The sequence below is a fragment of the Astatotilapia calliptera genome, chromosome 13 (genome assembly GCF_900246225.1).
Source record: "Astatotilapia calliptera chromosome 13, fAstCal1.2, whole genome shotgun sequence".
Taxonomy (NCBI): domain Eukaryota; kingdom Metazoa; phylum Chordata; class Actinopteri; order Cichliformes; family Cichlidae; genus Astatotilapia; species Astatotilapia calliptera.
The window spans coordinates 26,324,605-26,343,598 of record NC_039314.1 but is presented as its reverse complement, the minus strand read 5'-3'; the positions used below and the strand labels follow the sequence as shown (position 1 = coordinate 26,343,598).

The following is an 18,994-nucleotide window of genomic DNA, read 5'->3' as shown; positions in this document are numbered from 1 at the left end:
CTTGAAAGACTTATTTCAAAAGAATTTAAGCATGAAAGTTGTGTATATACCTGCAGTCTGAACCAATCCAGTCTCATGCCTCTGAAGTCAAACACTTCTCCATCCTCCACTGAAACACACAAATCACACTCAGTATTTTAGTAACTTTAATTATTAATAACTGTACTACGATCAATACTGCCAGTGCAAATGCAAAAATAACGACTCGTCCTGGTATTTCTCTGATCTTCCATTTAACAGTCTTACCTTGTTTAACACTGAGAGAAGTCATGGTGTTGACAAATGAAGACATGATTATAGATTCATCCTCTGGACACACAGACAGGTTCTGTAAAATAAAACGGAAATGAGGCTGATTAGACAGGACTGTATTCACTGTAGATTCATCTTTTAAATATGACAAAAATGTTAATAAATAATACAGTACATTAAAAGTTTGAAGAGCATTATAGAAACAAAAAAGTTGAATTTTTATATTAATATTAAAAACAAAACATGCTTTTAAAATTGCGTTACAGTAAATGTAAGACCTGTAATCTGACACCTGACATAAGCAGCCTCACAGCCGTGCTGGATGGTGACACCAGCTCAATAACACCATGTTTTAGGAGGAAAGCAATATCAGATTAAATGTGACTGAATGCAGTAAGAGTGCTTAGTCTCAGGAGTTTGTATTTTTTTTTTTAAATGTTCCCACCTGAACCAGTTCATTCAGCACCACAGCATCAAACCCAGACAGGTACTGGACGTAGTATCGCTGCATCACAGGCCCATACTTCCTGACATGAGCTCTGAGCTCCTCCATGTAGAAGATCAGCTCAGCTATGTGTCTGCAAAACACACATACACACATCAGCAGGTGTGAAGACGCAAGTGTGTTTATACAGGCATGACGCGTGTACACAAACACACTTGTCCACGCTTACTTGTCTATGAAATCATCTGTGCTTTTCTTCTGGATGTTGTCTGCGTGTCGAAGCAGCCAGATGATCTCATCACGGGCGAATGACAGCGCCATGAACACAAACAGCGCCTAGCAGACCAGAAATTTGGAGGGAAGTGGTGAGAGAGAAGCTCGCAGCATCTGCGTTCTCAGAATCTCTAAATGCAATCTGAGACTTTATGAATGGCTTTGCAGCTATTGGTGCCGTATATCAAGTTCCACTAGAAGAATTGGGCTGGTAAAGACTCTAAATGATGCATAATTTAAAAGACATGTTATTGTGGTAGTTTACTGCATATTTTATATAATCTGTTGCACTCTTTTACCTATTCCGTTTATCCTGACTGAATTTCAGCTATAATGAAAACAAAAGGTTATTTCAATCCATGTTAGTTTTATATTTACTGGGACCTGTTCTGGGATCTGTGTGCTCTCCCACGCACATACATGAAAAGCTGAAGAAAGGTAAAGCAACAGGAAAACCACCCTGTACAGAACTATAAACATCAATGGCAGCAGGAATGATACCACTAAAGTCTAAGAGCATGGAAAGGATGATGGCAAAGCAACTTGTAGAATTGCATTGATCTCTGTAAACACCAACCTGCTCTGTAGAGAACATTAAAATGGCTGAATGAGGGTGGCTTTGTAGCTTGCCTGAGCTCCCTCTCAGGCTCTGTACACAAGATCTGGTTAAATTAATTAATTAAAATAAATGAATTTGAAATTAGTTTAGGTCTATCTAATGGGTTTTGGTCAATTTAAACAATAGCAAACATCCCGAGCAAGAAAAAGCAACTAAACAGGTGATACTGTAGTATTTAAGGCAGCTTTTTATAATTCATCAGGTTGCAGCCGCTTTCATTTGACATGCTGTTTTCAAGTTATGTGAGCCACTGTGAAATGAACCATTGTTTTGCAAAGACCACTTTTTGAAGTTTTGAGCTGAATGTGTTCGGCAGCTTAGTGTTTTTGAAGCCTCACTGGAAACTGGGCAGATCTGATTGTGAAACTGAAGTTCAACACAAATCATAAGGCAGGCCTGGCCTTAATCATGTGCTGCCTTATAATCAGTCATGACAGTAATATGGACCATGATTTAAAATATAAAGATCATGTTGTATTCCACACAACTTGAAAATAGAGATTGAGACGATAAACACCAGCGATAAGGTCATAGATCAAATGAATTAGAGGATATTTCCCCCTGGACTTGCATAAAACCCAACTTGTTTTTGTAACAAAAACAAAGTTATGTCCTGCTGAAAGAAAGAAGGTTTAAACCTGAAACAGGAAGAAACAGAAAGTCTATGATTACAACTGAACAGAGTGTTATTTGCAGTGTTTTTTTATATTACCTTTGGACCAAGCAGTCCAGGTTGGTCAGCTAAAACAGTGGCCAGCTCTTTCAGAGCTGATCTGAGGAACTTGCGCCTCTCTCTGTGCATGGAGCCTCTGTAGGCAGCCAGAGAGACCGAGGAAGTCAGAGCAGTGCATCAAAACATACAAGGCAATGTGATTAAATGGTATTCTGACACTTTTAGGACAATCCCGCAGGAGGACAAAAAGTAAGTAGATGACAGTGACAGCAGAAGAATAAAGATGAAAGGGGAAGACGGAATAAGTAATGAGGATAAAAGCAGAGATGAGGCATGGGGGGAAGACGACGAATAGAGGATAAAACGGGAGGAAAACATGAAAAAGGATACAGAGAAAAGGGTGATGTTTCACAGTGAAGCTTCCCGAGAGAGGGTAGACGCATATGCTAAAATGACAGTTAAAATCTTTAAATAAAAGACCAGGAATATAAATTAATAATATAGAAAATGGGGGCATTAGAAAAAAATAAAAATAAAATGTGAGTGTATTTTATGTTTGCATGAGATAGTATGAAACAAGGTTATACATACGCATGAGACAGGGCCTGTTCTTTGCACTCCCTGATGTCATTGATGCGTTTGTTGTACCTGCAAAACACACAAGAGGAAAGGATGCTTTAAAAAGAGCAAAATGGGAAAACTGGGACAGAAAATGACAATCAAATCTTCAAATTCCTCAATAAAAATTCAAACCACAAAGATATTCAACAATCATATCAAAGTAAAAAAAAGGAGACATGATCACAGTTTGTGTGATTGTGCACCAGTTAAAGAGCGCCTGCCTGTGTCCACATAGACACATTCTCATACCCTCTGATGTTCACAAAAAGGTCCTCAGCAGCCTTGTGGATGTGGAAAACTTCATCCCTGAACAGACAGAGACAGGTGGAGCTCTGCAGAGCCAACTTCCACAAAGACAGCGCTGCTGCGTCGCTATTCAGCGCCACATGACACAGGATGAAACCAACTGCAGAGAGAACGGAGAGAAATACAGAGCTAACTGCAGACTGAAGCCTTTTGATCATCTGGCACCCAATTCACATGATCAGAGCACTAGATTCGACTCTGCTTCTACACTACTTACAAACAATCCACTTTTCCATTGTGTCCAGTGACAGGTATTCACAGGGCATCTAAAGACAAAGACACAGTTGAATTCAGTTTTTCCAGTTGTATCACTTGGCACAAAGAAGCTCTGACATCAAAAGCCTGCACAGAACAGGTTAATAGATTATTGAGAAGCTTTAAATGATCATTCAGATCATACAGATTATTTTAAGACAGTCAATCGGGATACTAACAGTGTCAGACTGAGCAGGATTGAGCATTGTGGAGGGAGCAGAGATGAGAGAAAGCAGCTGGGCGTTCCTCCACTGGTCAGCTGACAGATTCCTCCTGGGATAGACCATCTGAAGGCTGACCAACGCATCTGACAGGGACTGCAGGAGGAGAGACAGGACTAAATTCTTCCGGTATAAAACTGACTTTTGAAACTAAATAAGCAGCAATTTCAGAGCCACTGTACGCAAACTTGGAAAAAACAAACAAACCCCAAAACCCTTTATAGTGTTGTTAAAGTCATGAAAGTTGTTAAACCATCCTCTTTGTTTTCAATTAAGTTTATTTGAAGTATCAAGCCTGATTTAGACTTCTGCAGGAAATAAATGTCCTCATTTTTTATCGTAACCGGAAACTCTCCCCAACCCTATGCTGTAACCTTCTACACCATTCGAGTCGCTGCGAGCTGTGTCGACCCAACATGAGGCGCATGTCAGGTTACGGAAAATGTTACAGAGTAGGGCAAAAACCGAGTTTCCAGTTATGACGGAAGTCACAACGTAGATTTCCCACGCAAGCATAAGTCATGCATGATTTGAAAAGTAGAAGTCTGTGTGTTTGTGGACAATATGCCACATAAGCTCAGTGAGGCATTTGAAATGCTATGACAACTGAACCTCATTCAAAAACAACACTAACCAATAAAAGCAGAAGTATCTGTAAACACTGTAGATCATGGTGCATATACCAGGGCTATTGATCAAGGAAAATCAAACCAGTGATTATTTTGATCAGTACTGACATCACATTTTTATTCAGTACAGCTACAGGTGTATACACAAGTGATCTACATGGATGAACAGAACAGACGGGTTCCTTTACAGAAACCTTTTTCCTAGTTTTAGTATAGATGTTGCAAACCAAAAGCTCTCTGCATCAACTATCTTGCATTTGTACAATGTTAAAAACCTACATTTCACAATGCACAAACAATTCTCCCACCTTTCCATGTGGAACAAACTCCTCCATCATCTTCTTCAAAGGGTTCTCATAATCCACAATCATTTGGCCCAACCTGGGGTACTCCCGGTCACTGCAGCAACACACAGAGGTAGTGACGTAGTGTCTAAGTAACTGTTTCTACTAACAGTTTATGCTGCTATGATGTCTGTAATAGTGTGCAAACTTCTCACATCAATCTAACTCTCAGTTACCTGGCTCCATGCGTCATCTCATGGGCATAGTTGTAAAGCCCTATGATGGCTTTCCTCTCCTCTATGCGAGAAAGTATTATCATCAGAGTAGTGTATGTTACCACCAGATCCAGGTAGTTCTTAGTCAGGTCAAAATTCACCGTCTGATGGGGGAACACGGGTGTGTCATTACATGAAGCAAACAACAAGAAAGGCAGCGATTACACAGAAACAAGAGACTATATACCTCCATCAAGGCTGAACACTTCCTCTAAAGGAGGGGCAGGCAATTAATGTTCCCAAGAGGCCATATGAGATACTGGGACTGTTGTGGAGAACACCACCAATAAGTTTTTAAAGAGATAAAATTGAGCAGAATTGAGTTCAGCTTACTGGAGTAGCCCCACAACAGCCCCAACAGGCCCTGGGGAATTTTAATTACCCACTCCTGCTCTGAAATATGTATAAATTGAGTTTATACATGCGGAGGTGATCTGGATCCAGTTTAGTCTGTAATATTTTCAAGGACATCAAGATGATACCTTCCAAATTCTATCACTTTGGCGTATCTTTTAAAGTATGACACAAAATGTGCAATTATGCTCTAATTCACAAAGGTAAAGAATCCTTTTCAAAGATCCTAAACTTCAGTGCAGGTTAACTCCCAGGATTTGTCCCAGACTAAACCCACCCTGTGGTAACATTTTCATGCAAACAGAAAAACTGAACCAACCATTTAACTTCCTTGCTGGAGGTAAAACATATTCATAAATACTTCTGTGGCTCTGGAATGCTCAGGGAATGAGGAAGAATGAAAAAACAATAGAGGAAAGAAAGGGGAGGAGAGAATCTCTTTAGGATTCTTTGGTTCTGAAACATGATGAGGTAAGCACAGGAGAAAGATCTCACTTAATGGTTCTAATAAAAGAAAGGATTAAGTCTAGAAGTCGTCAGGGGGGAAAAAAAAATCTTCAATAACTTTACAGCTTATTGTAGTTCAAGACTTCTGAGTGGGATCTAGACTCTTGCTCCTCCTTTGGGCCTCGTTTTCAGTCTCTAGGAAAAGGGAGTCTTTGACCCACAACAGAACTTTGCAGGTTCTGGTGGGTAATTCTTCCTTTTTAGGCTTCTTTCTATGTTTTCTGAAGCGTTAAAACATTGTCCTGTTACATGTGATACACATTCTTTAAAAAAGATAAATAAAATATATTTGCTTACAATGTCAAAGAAGACCTGGCAGGCATCGATGGTGTTCAGCAGCTCACACACATGATCCTATTAATAGAGCGAAGAGAAATGTTTTCATTAGAACCACCAAAGTAAAAGAAACACGTCCTCGTGTGCTTCACCTGAGTGCCACTGTGTGTTTTTCCCCACCTTGAATTCCATGACATCGACGAAGGTAAAATAATAGAGAGCCAGGTTCTTCAGAATCTCTGACTTCTCCTTCTGCAGCTGGGCCAGCTGTTGCTATAAAACCACATGGCAAAGAACACAAAGTTGTGAATTTTAGAAGTGCTGCGTGAACCTGAGGCTTAGGTTTTCCAGTAACTAAGTACTGCTTTCACTGTGTTCCCTTCAGAGTAGTCACAGAGAAACGTCATACAGCAACTCAGGACCGTTTACTCTTTTACAGTTGGTATGATTAAAAGATGGGACTGACTTTGGACATTTCTTAAATGAATCATCAAAATCATCTTTTAAATAAGAAAGAAACTCTGGTTAAGTTCTATTTAACTCTGGAAATATGTTTCTTTGACAATTTGATTTTTATTAACTCTGAAGAGAAATATCTGCATATTCCTATCCCACCCAGCTAAAAAGATGTAATTATCAAGTTTCCCTTCAGGGATCCGTAGAGATCATCAGGTCTTGAGTTTCTTCATTTTGAAGTTAATTAATTGAAACTTAATCAACAGCAAAGCGGCAGAAACCACACACAGCTGCTAAATAATTCAGTTATTGGAGCTAAACTATTCTTAAGACAATTTTAAAAAATGACTTTCTATTCCATGTAGATACATGAAAGTTATTTTACTTTGGTGAAGAACTTATTTCATTTAATGATTTTCTGGAACACTTTGCATACAGGAGAACTTGGTTATCAACTTTTCAATTTTCTTCTTTTGCACCTTGTTGTATGTTAAATAAAGTTTTGAATAACTCGTTTTCCGTGTGGCGGTTTTCCAGAAGCTGTAATGAAATGTTTCACCAAAGTAAAATCTGCCTATATAAGCAAAGCAGAAACCATTAACCCAACAGCACCTCAAAAAATAAAACACTGTCAATACGAGTCTTTAGCTGTGGATACAAAGTGTTTTCAAATCCCAGTTTACCTTTAAAAGATTAATGCAGTAATCTTTTAAAGTCTAAAAATCAACATGAAGTATCTGACTTCAGCACCTGAGAAGCAGTGTATTAACATGCTAGAAATGACTGAAGCATACTGTATGTAAATTGAACCCAGCTCCAGAGCAATCTGAGGTCAGAACCGCACCCGAAACCAGAACTGGCCTAATAGGCAAAGGTGGAAAAAGGTCAAAACATGACAAGTCTAGGAAGCGTGAAACACTGCTGCTGCAACAAGGAGTTCAAACATCTGGTATTTGGCTCAAGTCAACTAAAAGTGGAACAATCACTGTTTATTTTTTAATTCCTAAAAAAACAAAACAAATAACAAAACAGTTTTTCTTGCACAATTTCGATTACCTGCTGAGTGACACTCCTTATTGCATGCAGTCAGCAAGTCATTCAAACACCAGCTGATCAGTCATCAAGCAAACCTAACCAACTAGCCAGGTGGGTAACTAGCCACGCAGTCATTCACAGGATGAAGAAGAGAAAATAAAAATGCTGCCAGAGAAAGCTGAGCAAAGCAAAACACACTCCAAAAGAGCTTTAAAAAAACCAAAAAGAAACAAAACCAAAATAAATAAATAAATCCCCCCCCCCTGCAAAAACAAACACAGGTACAAATAAAAATACATAATATTACAAAACTTAAGTGCTTAAATTAAACTCAAAAAGTTACAGAAACTTAGATACAAAAACTTACCAAAAAGCACAAGTCCGGATTAAGCCAAGTTTAGCATGCAGAACACAAACAAACACAGAAACAAAGCAGAAAAACAACATAAGAGACACATTTTTAAGCACAGTTATACTGAATAAAGCAGTTAGCTACACACACGGTATAAACACACATACGCGCACGCGCACACACACACACACACACACACACACACACACACACACACGCAAACAGCTTTTTGCTAAATGGTGCTCTGACACAAACGCCATATGCTAACAAGTAAAGCTAAAAAGAAAAATCTGATGAGCAATGACTTTAGTTCACTTGACACACATGCGCGCACACACACACACACACACACACGCACACCTGACAAAGGTGTAAGAGATGCTGGATACCCAACGCCATCACACCAGTGTAGTCTTTACCTGGCCAGCCTATTTCCAGCCACCACTGGAAATTAACAGATCCTCATGCATATTCTGTCTCATTTTTATTTCAATTTTTTTTAAACTTGTCTGAAAGAACAAAGTCCTCGGTAATCAGCAGTTATTCCCCTTGCTCTTATTTTGAAAGTTTAGTCACTGCCCTACTCTACTCATTATTTTGATTCCCTGGCTGGGCCGCCGTCTTTAATTTAACTTGGCTGCCTCTGTAGAAAGGTTAGAGTCTCGCCATCGGACGAACTGAACTTGCTGTTTGAGCTGGAACCAATGATGGAAGTCTTTTCTATGCTCTGGAGAAAGCTGTGATAATTGTGAGGTAGCTGATTATATTTCTCAGTTTCTTTGTCACCAAATAAGTCTTTTAAGAAAATGTGCACACACAAGCACACACACAAAACTAAACCTGTGGGAAACCATCTTCTCAGCTATGTTGACCCATTTCTTTTTAGAATTAAACCCAACTCAAATTGCATTACATGGTCACATGACTATGGAAGAGGATTAGGGCCACCCGAGGAAAAGTGGGGATGTCTTTTGTAAAATTTTGTAATATTGTAAAATTATCAGGCACCCTCTAATAGAGAAAAACTTAAATAAATAAATAAATCCTCAGATCTTCAACAAAAGATCAAAGCTTCCAAAAGCAAGGAAACAAACAGGCAGCCAACCAAACAACCAGATCAACCAGCCACATGGAAACCCTACTCGATTCACGGGCAGTCAACAATACTCCAGCAGTTTTTTGGGGCTAGCTGAGCAATCCAATGCAAGATTAAAGTGCACGCGGGCTTAATTAATAAATGGAAAAGTAATTTGCCTGACACATGGTGTCAGGGAGGACAATGGTTTGTTACCTTACAGGAATCTCCCACACTGACTGCTAGGCACCTAAAAATGGTCTTAACATTTACTGAAGCACCAAATCAGAGTGATGTAGCTTCCTGAGTGGGAAGTAAGCTTAATGAAAAAACAAATAAACAAGTCCAATAAAAAAAAAGAAAAAAAGAAAAGTATAAATCACATTCAGAAACAACATCATTTGGCAATTGCCAGACAGAGTTTATATAAACAAGTTAGTAATGCAAGTGAATATCTCGCTAAACATTATATAGAATTAAATTAGCAAAAATACGTGTCATGTTTCAAAGTATTTCGTTTGTAAACTAATACTTCTAATACAAATTTTACTTTATTTTTTTTATATCTCAACTGATTAGCAGCTGCTTTTACATGTTGTTCAGTGTCTGGGTCTATTTCTGCCCTATATTTGTAGTGCAGGAGCTTTTTTATTTATTTATTTTCAATAAGATAGCAAATTATAAATGCAACAATCAGAAGATATGGAGAGCATAAAAATAGAGCTGCACCCTTGATTCAAAGTGTGTAGTAACGAAGACAAATCAAATCATCTATCCTGCTAAAAAGACACTTTTTCCTTCCACTTCTCTTTGCATAATAGACGTATACGTAGGAATACTCACGTTGTTATTCCGCGTCTCCACTGCAGGAAACTTCCTGACAATAAATTTAACCGCAGACTCCAAGTTCTTATCGACGAGATAGGAGGGCTTAGCCTTGGGATCGCCACATGCCTGTGGAGGAAAAGAGAAGAGGACGTGAGGAGAGAGGAAAAAAAATATGACAAGTACAGTGCTGCTACTGAAACATCTGGCTTTTTTACCCTTTTCTCACTTTCTCATAGTATGGCATGTTAAATTTGTTGTATTTACTGGGGTTGGATTTAGTGCTCATAGTGAAACCTGGTTTATCCCAGGACTGATATCAGAAGAGGCGTTTGAGTGAATGAAATATCAGCACTGCATATATTCAGTGGTGTTTCCAAACCAGAGGCATATTTAAGACATGAAAACGAACACACACACAAACTTGATGCAGTGGCATGTGCAGTCTTATTTTCCATTAAGATGCACATGCCAAAAAAAGGATTGACAGGGTAGATTTCCACCAGGCTGAACAAAGTTTGGAAGTCTGCGGTTTTCATGTTTGGATAAACCAGGTTCAACTGAGCAAGAGCCTGAACTTATCAGTGGTTCTCAGCTGCTGAGCTGTAGAGATTAGAGATTTTAAATAGAATAAATACTTAAAATTGCTCATTTCTACTGATTAGACAGTTGCTTTTTGTGAATAATAACCCTATAACCAATAACTGACAGAATTTTAATTGAAATTTAGTTCTTGGTTATTTTAGTTCTGGTATTAAAACTGATAATATGTACCAACTGGTAATATTTTAATATCTGTTTTAGTACATATGAAATTACATATAACTCGGCAGTCAGGGTGGTGGTAGCATAATTCACCAGGCTTTATGAACCTCATGTCATGTTTTTCCTCACTGATAACTAAATGACAACCAGACTTAAGTCTAGAAAAATAATTCTGTCTTGAGTTAAATATGACAACTTATGACTGAAGATATTAGGGTCCATTCTATGACATCATATGAAAGGTATGAAGTGGGGATTTTGACTTACAGATTACTTTTACACATTATGACCTAATTATTTACGCATTTTCATGAAAAAAATGTTTTTAAAAGGGTAAATTATAATAATAAATACCATGGTTGGTTACAGTTAAAATCTGCATTATTGTGTTATTATGATCAGTAACGAGATTATTATTATTCCACACGATTACTCAAGACGTTTACCTAAACAGACGTTTTAAACTTCCTCTGAGTGAACTTCCTTGAAATTTAATTCTAATTCCAATGAAAATAAATAAGAAGGAAAGAGCTGAACGCCTGGCAGGGAGTCAATTTGAGCTTGTTGGAGTGACAAAAGTAAATTTGGTGGGCTGAAACACAAAACAAAAGCATTGATGCAAAACAGAATGCAGCATAATAATCATCTATCTTGTTTTAATAGTTTTTGAAGCTAAAACTTTAACTGAAATGAATATTTGATGAATTAAACAGCCCTCTAAAGCCTCCTTCAAGACAAACCACAGTATTTTAATAAATGATTAACTATTTCAGAAAGCAATTGGTGGCGGTTCCTTAGGAAATTACAATTTGGTTAAATTACTAGTTTTTAAGACTTTTGTTAAATATTGTTTAGTGATGGTTTACAAACAATTAATCCTGAAAGTTTAGCTTTGTTGTCAACAACACAAATGAGGCTGAGAACCACTGAGAGTCCCAGGTTACAATGGTTTCAGTGTCAAACTGTGTCTCTGAGTGGTTAGTAACACCACTACATGACGGGAAGAGCAATGAGCAGGTAGAGGGAATGAAACAGAAGAGAGAAAGAAAAATAGGTAGAAAATGGGAAGGAGGGAGAAATTAAAGGCACATGGAGGCTTCAAGTGAGAAATGGCAAAGTAGGGCACAGAACGAGAGAGAGATAGAGATAAGTGTTCAGAGAGAAAGCCTTTTCTTAGTTGAGTGTTTTCTATCCTACATGAGCAGAATTAATTCACTGCACCTGCACATTTCTGCTTATTCATATTCTAATCTTTTACTCTGCAGGTGTTGAATTGTCTGCCCTGACTGCCTGGCAGGAAGCAACAGCTCTCATGCATTATGGGTAGTGTAGTAGCAAATGGTGAGGAAGATGTGGTCCATGCATGTGCCATAAACAGAGTGAATGTGTAAAGTTTATTGGCTGCCAACACCGAGGAACAATCCTAGAAGAGGTCAGACCCTTTGTTCTGAGGATTCACTTCCTCGTGGTTAATGTTCAAGTTTAGAAAGTGGAAGTACACATTTAGAAAGGCCAGAAAAAGTAACATGAAGTTACCATAATGAGAACTGCAACACTTAGCTGTACTATAAATGAACTGTTTTCTACACTGCAGGAACAAATCATAGCTAGTGGCCCATCAGGCCTGCAAACAGCAACACAAGCATAAAACCTGGATTTCAGTTTGCATGGCGCTGAAAGGTTTCCAGCATCAGCCAGTACAAAATGAACCCGCAACACAACAACACATGCTAATTCACACTGACAACCTCGGTATCAAAACATGATGAAATGCAGGCTGGAGATTCAGGTTTTGTTGACACTCCCACAAGACAGCGAGCAGTAGCTCCATTTAAAGCTGTGTTGTAATATACCGCATCACTGACAATGGGTTTGGCCTTAAGACTCTGAAGCCTTTAAACAATGGCAATTAGTGCCCTCTCTTTTAGGATTTAAAGTTTAATCACGCTTTAAATTAAAAAAAATGGCAATAGCTACTATAGAATCATGTCAAAGCTTGTGGCTGGTTTAACCCCGGTTAAAGAGGAAACAGTGATAAGCAGCTGCTACCATTATGTATCTGCTAAAATTCAACTTTGAATGCAGAATGGTGCAGACACAATTTTAATTCCCTAAAACTATGACATGAAAAAGAAAATCCAGTCTACCCAGCGAGCATAATCAACTACAGTATATGCATTTTGCTAGAGACAAAGCCAAAACCCAGTTCTGCTCTGCATGCTTAGCTCTTACAGTTCTATAGCTGAAACGCACTCACTACTGCTGGATCTGAAACACATAACACATGTGGACACTATGAAGGGATTGGACACAAACACACAACACCAACAAGGTTTCAAGACCCATCAATGACAGAATGGACCTAGAGTCTCAGCTTGTTTCCTTATGCCCACCTCTCTCACACCAGGTCAGACAGCAGCCAGACAATGTTCAAAGGCTAAGTGAAAATCTGCTCAAGTGTACGAGAGGCAGGCTGAATTTTAACTAGGTTAAGAACAAGGAACCAAGATGTGACTGTTAAATCCATGCAACTGCAAAAAGCACAAGCCTGGCTTTGCTAACACAGCACTCATCTGGTGACAGCACCACTAGGTTCACCCAACAACAGACTAGTCACTATGTCTGCAACTGTAATGTAGTTACCCTCTGACTCACACCGGGGAACTGCAGAAAAGACATTGTTCAGTTACTACATCACATTGATATGCTAAACGCAGTGTTTTATCATGTTTTAGCCCAAATTCAAAGCATAAGACAATTCATTTATAGTTGTTGTAAATTACATTAACAACTCTACATAGTCAGCAACTTCAACAGTTTTAAACTGAGTGTAACAGTTATTAGAAGAATTATGTGTGTAATTATGTATTATTTATGCATTTAGTGATAGCCTGTGTATTTTTAAAGTCACAATTTTGAATGTTTAGCACACAAAAGTAATTTGACACAACAGACAAACATCAGTCCCCAGTGTGTTTAAATGCCACTTTATCAATCAACAGGACCAATGCTGCCTGATATGGATATTCAGCCAGTCTGTTAGCGACATACTGCTAAGTTTTTAAACACACAATAAAAAAAATATACTTAATTTAATTATGTGCTTCCGGTTTGACTTTTCACCTTCAGAGCTCATACATGTGATTCTATATAGCATTTCTACTGATTCTCTAAAGTTAAATATTAATCAAAAAAACAAAAAACATTTCCACAACCCTTCGAAAGCTCTAAAATAGGGAGGAAACACACACTGAAAAATTTCATACAAACTCCTATTACTTGAATGATAGTTTGCCACTAATATCAAGTCGAGTGAGTTGCAATTAATGGGCTAAAACATGCAAAACCCCAATTCTGATTATTTTTCAAATTGTATAATAGTATATTAAAGAGATTTCTTTAATTTTCTTGAATTTTTTCTTATTTGGGTTCAGTTAGGATAACTCTTTGGGTATTATTGACCATTTTATTTTCAGAAGAACAGACCATAATTGGATAACTAACATCTTAGCATCACAGATCAAAGACATGAATACTAGTTAAAATTTGACAGAGTTCATATGGCATGGGACTGTCTGTTAGTGCTGGTGGTGGCTAGTGCAATAAGCTGGTTGGCTGGGTTTGGGTGGGGTGGGGGCTGATGGCGATATGGATGGAAGGAGGGGCGCAGTGAATGAAGGGACAGGGCATGGGAATAAGCTGAGAATCAGTAGTGGTCAGGAAGGAGTAAGGGAGCTGTTGCCTGGATACCAGAACAGACCTCAGTCTCGCCTCCACCATCGTTTCTCCACTCCGGGCAGCAATTAAACAGCTGAGCTTCTCAAAGGGTCCCCACACTGACCGACATATGGCAGGGGACCATGGGATACTTAGCAGCGGGCCAAGGAAGCACACATCTGAGGACTAATTACAGTTGCTAATTACTGGATGCAATATTTGAACGCTGCTTGGCACCTACTGAGTGACCCTTCAGAATCTGTGAAAACTACCTCCTCCCTGAGATGATTTCATTTTTGTCTGTCATTGCTCTCAGTGTGAGCGCCTTCATTTTCACAAGGAGGGATTAACTGCTGGGGAAAAAAAAGAAACAGAAAGTTCCCCAAAGAATGGATGGATGGTCTCATTTGATATGAAGCCACTAAAGCACTACTCCAACCTGCTATGACTGGTGTATTTCTTGACTGGTTGGCAAGTGAAATCAATCGTGAAGATGGTGCTGCATAAAAATCCTCCTTATGATTGCTCTGGTTACTGGCAGACTGTCGTGGTTGTATATAAGATGCAGACTTGTCTGAGAAAACTTGGAGAACATTCACCTTCAAAGTAACTGCTTTAACCAACATGTTTCAAATGAAGCAACTTTTACTTTGAAGGTAAATGGTGGCCCATTCCAGTTTGTATTGCACTTTTTCCAATTTTCACTACCGCTTAACCAGTAGTTAGTGAATGTTTTAGTGCAGCATCTTTACAACCGCCAGCAACCATTTGCCAACAGGTTGGGGAATAATTTTTCCTTAGCGACCAGTGGTTGCCATGATATCCTTCTATCAAACTGATATAACGATGCTGTACTAAGTGCACTGCACAAACGGGGCTCCAGAGGGCACTTCTGCTGGTAAGCAGTCTTTATGAACTGTGGAAGATGGCAATAGCTAATTGTTTACCATTCAAAGATTTAAAAATTATTATATTTATATTTTATTGTTTTTTATTTTATATATACATCTTATTTTTATTTTATATTATATATTATCTAAATAGTCATTTAGTTAGAAAGAAAGAAAAACAATAATAGAAGAGGGTTTTTTGGTCCTAAACAGTATATTTCACCTAACCCTTTTTAGGTGGTATTTTCAAGATATTGCCATCTACAATTATACCAAATAAACAGAAGAAGGCACGCCTACCTATTGGCATGAATCTCAATTTGTTGCTATTAATAAACAGAAAAAAAAAACATATAGCTACTATTACTGACACATTATATACACAACTATTATTGCATATGAAACACATCCATAACCCATCATAATGTATATTTTTAAACCTTTTTAAAGAAATGTTTTCACTGTGTGTATTATTAAATTTAATACAGGACTATGTTGTTATTTTATCATGTATACTGGACTTTTACACACCATAGGTGAAGATTTAAACACCTGTTAACTATTTTTCCAGCGACAAAAATCTAGTTTGGGGACTGCTTCAAAGACTGTCTATGTGAACTAAAATTAAAAGGCTTTATTTTATGGGGAAAAAATGTAGTTGATGTCTGAATGCTTTATCATAAGCAAATGAATAACACAATGAATTAACATTGTGGGTTGGTAAAATTGACAGGGAATGGAGCCCAGCCTTACTTTCAGCACTACAGATGAAGAGGAGTGAGGCACAAAGGAGAGGACCAACAGATCAGTACAGGTAGCCAGGAGGAGGACGGGGAACAGGGGAGAGGAGGGAGAGGAAGGAGTTGAGGAAGGGTGACAAGGGGAGGGGTTTCATCAGTGGAAGGTGATAAATTTTGCAAACCTTCCAAACTTGTCCTTGCTGCATAGGAGAGGGGGGAAGCATTGGAACGGAGAGAAGAAGAGAAGAAATCAAAACAAAGAGCCCACCCAGGCAAACTGCTGGATCACTCATCCATACACTCACTCACGCTCTCTCCATGTCAGACACACACACACACACACACACACACACACACACACACACACACACACACACACACACACACACACACACACACACACGTTTTAAAAACAACAGCTGAGGTGTTTCCTGCGTGCTGGAGAGTTTGTTAAGGATAGCCCTTCTGGCATTTCGTTTCAATACAGCACATAAAAACACAAAAATCATGCCGCGCCAACATGTTATCACATTAACACTTATTTTAACGCACGCTGTCTTGAAAGTAACACAATGTGTAGTAATTCTACCTACGCTCTTCAGCACATTGAAAATAACATCCATTTTAAGAGCATGGAAAGCCTTTTTGTCTTGCACAGAAAAGTGTGAAGTTGAAGTTGGGCCTTGCAGTTTTATAATGTTGCTCCACATTCGTGTTCTGGCTGTTGCTTAGTAACTGACGATGCAGTGTTTCCTGACTGCATCCGTGGTGCTCTGATACGTGTGAGACAATCCACTTATTTCTGGACACCAATGGCTCTGGTGCTGTTTTAGCTACAAAAAATTGAAACACCTGAAACTGTGAGTTTGTTCAAACTGGTTTAGATATATTAATATAAGGAAAACATATTTGTTAGTTGTAACAAACAAGTTCCAACAACTACTAAGCAGTTCTGGGGCTGGATTTGACAAATACACATTAAATGCAGTGTATCCTTTTTTCTTTTTTTTCCCTCTCCACCAGCATTTCCAAGCAATCTGTGACAACTGATGTGCTAACTTAACATTCAAAGGCACAAATATCTGTTACAGTATTTCCACATGAAACACATTTAAATAATACAAATTACAGCTAAAGGAATTGATTCTGTTAAATAAGATAACAACACAAAGGCCAAATCTGAGCCAGGAAAAGCTGTGTAATGCCTGTTTTGTCCTTGTCTGAAAGATACTGGTGCACAATAAATTAAGACGTGAAATCTGTATCATGTCAGTTCATCCTTTGATCATGTTATCTGGGTAATAGGGAAAGTATGGGTGTAACTTAGCCTATATGCAATCTTTGGTTCTGTACGAAGTTTCCAAATTTGAGTACACGCTCTGTAAATATTTCCATGATAGCACCAGCTCCAAACCTTCTTCCAACACTTTTTAAACACATTACATTATATACATGTCATTTGTTTAATACATGCACTATGTTAACTAATGCTACTCACTAACTTTGACTTTTTATTGGCTTTCCTGCAGCTATAATCTATGGCATCTCTACCAACCACCATACAAAGCCCATGCCAAGATCCCGGGTCTCATTTTTCAATTACAATTTTAATAAAGCGTTTATAAACAAGTTTGTTGTTTTCTTAGTGTTAACAAGAAAACAACAAGACAAGACACTCGGAATTAATCTTTGCACATGTTTAAAGCTTAGAGTAAATACACTGCTCAATTAGTATTTAATTCTATTCATGATGAATATGTTGCCAAATATGGCATTTCTTTTAAATCTATATATATTATGAGTCTTTTCTTACACACACACCATGCAGTATATTCAACTGCATGGTGTCAATCAATTGATCAGTTAGCCAGTCAATTAAAAATGTTAAGGATTTATGATTTGTTTGTTTTTGTCTTTATGTATCAAAGCTTGGCTACAAAGCCATGGCCCTATAAGCAAACTTAAAATGAATACTGGGCTCTGTTTTCACAAGTTCAGATTTTATTTCCGGTAGCATCTATTACATAAAGGAAATGGGGAATCCCTCAGGAAACATTTTAGTGACACCAGGCATTTGAGGTCTGTGGTGACAGACGTGAAGGTGATGCCATGAAGGGATGAAAGTCAGCAGGTTTTCATCCAAATCAAACAGCTAATTTCACTTATTGAGCACATGTCAGCAAAAAGAAGCACCTGAAAAACTGCCGGCTCTTCCCTTAATGGCGAACTCACCCTAGCCGATTTTATATCTTCAAATCAAACAGAATTAATTTAAAAAAATATTAAATTTGCCAGCACTCTGATGAAATTCACTTTGCACTGCATTTTCTTTGGGGCAACATGCCACTGAAACCATGTAAAATTTATGGAGGTCTTGGGCCTTATCCATCTCATAAAGTAGCCTTGAAATTAAAAATGAGGAGTAAAAATGCCCCTGGTAATCAGGTGTGCCCTTTAATAAATGTCAACCTGCAAATTTTCACCCCAGCAGTTATTCATTAATGTGTTAATGTCCCCTCTGCGCCACCATACAATAGGTAAGCTAATGGCCAGGCGATACTTTTCAGTATTTTCTCCGCAACAAAAGGAAAGCAACCACATTTTGTGGATCAGAATGCAGAGTGATGCCGAAAAAAGGTTTTGAAGCTCAGGGGAAGAAAAAAAGGCTGGTGGTAAAAGACAGAAGAAGGGGCATTAAGTTTCTGGAAGGTAAAAGTGATAACACTTTCAATAAATTTACAAATATTTGATATTTTACCAATATACAATTTAAAAAAAAAGAAAAGAAAAGAAAATTTTATATATATATATATATATATATATATATATATATATATATATCCCCAAATGAACCTGAATCATAAAGGAACAATTATTTCAGATTATCTTCCCAAAAACTGCTTCATTTCATCAAACTTTGGTATATCTTCTGTTTTGACTATGTTATTGTACAGAACTTTGGTCAACAATTGTTGTTTTTAAAAGTGCTATATAAATGAATAAACTTGAAACTTGAACTTGAAAGCAAAAGTACTGCAAGAATCACCAAATTAGTAACGTTTCAGAGATGCTGTTTAATTGTGATGGTGTCACAGATGTGTAGGTATAACTTAAGAGACCTTTGAAGAACTTTAAACTAGGGATGCACC

At 38.0% G+C, this 18,994-nt stretch overlaps 1 protein-coding gene across 6 annotated transcripts in view; it reads right to left on the bottom strand.

Moving 5' to 3' along the window:
• The window catches only part of LOC113034659 (nck-associated protein 1), a 37,442-nt gene that overhangs the window by 13,722 nt on the left and 4,726 nt on the right, over window positions 1-18,994 (bottom strand). The window contains exons 2-17 of one of the 6 annotated variants that reach the window (XM_026189461.1): window positions 16,028-16,045; window positions 13,142-13,162; window positions 9,752-9,862; window positions 6,171-6,263; window positions 6,012-6,068; window positions 4,815-4,957; window positions 4,603-4,693; window positions 3,624-3,761; window positions 3,407-3,455; window positions 3,133-3,289; window positions 2,854-2,910; window positions 2,302-2,398; window positions 927-1,033; window positions 698-830; window positions 247-328; window positions 51-109 (exon numbers count right to left, since the gene is read on the bottom strand). In XM_026189461.1, the coding sequence (XP_026045246.1) occupies window positions 51-109; window positions 247-328; window positions 698-830; window positions 927-1,033; window positions 2,302-2,398; window positions 2,854-2,910; window positions 3,133-3,289; window positions 3,407-3,455; window positions 3,624-3,761; window positions 4,603-4,693; window positions 4,815-4,957; window positions 6,012-6,068; window positions 6,171-6,263; window positions 9,752-9,862; window positions 13,142-13,162; window positions 16,028-16,045 (1,413 nt within the window). Of the gene's footprint in view, window positions 1-50; window positions 110-246; window positions 329-697; window positions 831-926; window positions 1,034-2,301; window positions 2,399-2,853; window positions 2,911-3,132; window positions 3,290-3,406; window positions 3,456-3,623; window positions 3,762-4,602; window positions 4,694-4,814; window positions 4,958-6,011; window positions 6,069-6,170; window positions 6,264-7,848; window positions 9,254-9,751; window positions 9,863-13,141; window positions 13,163-16,027; window positions 16,046-18,994 lie in introns of those variants that run through there. The other 5 variants (XM_026189462.1, XM_026189463.1, XM_026189464.1 and 2 more) reach the window with 5 other exon arrangements.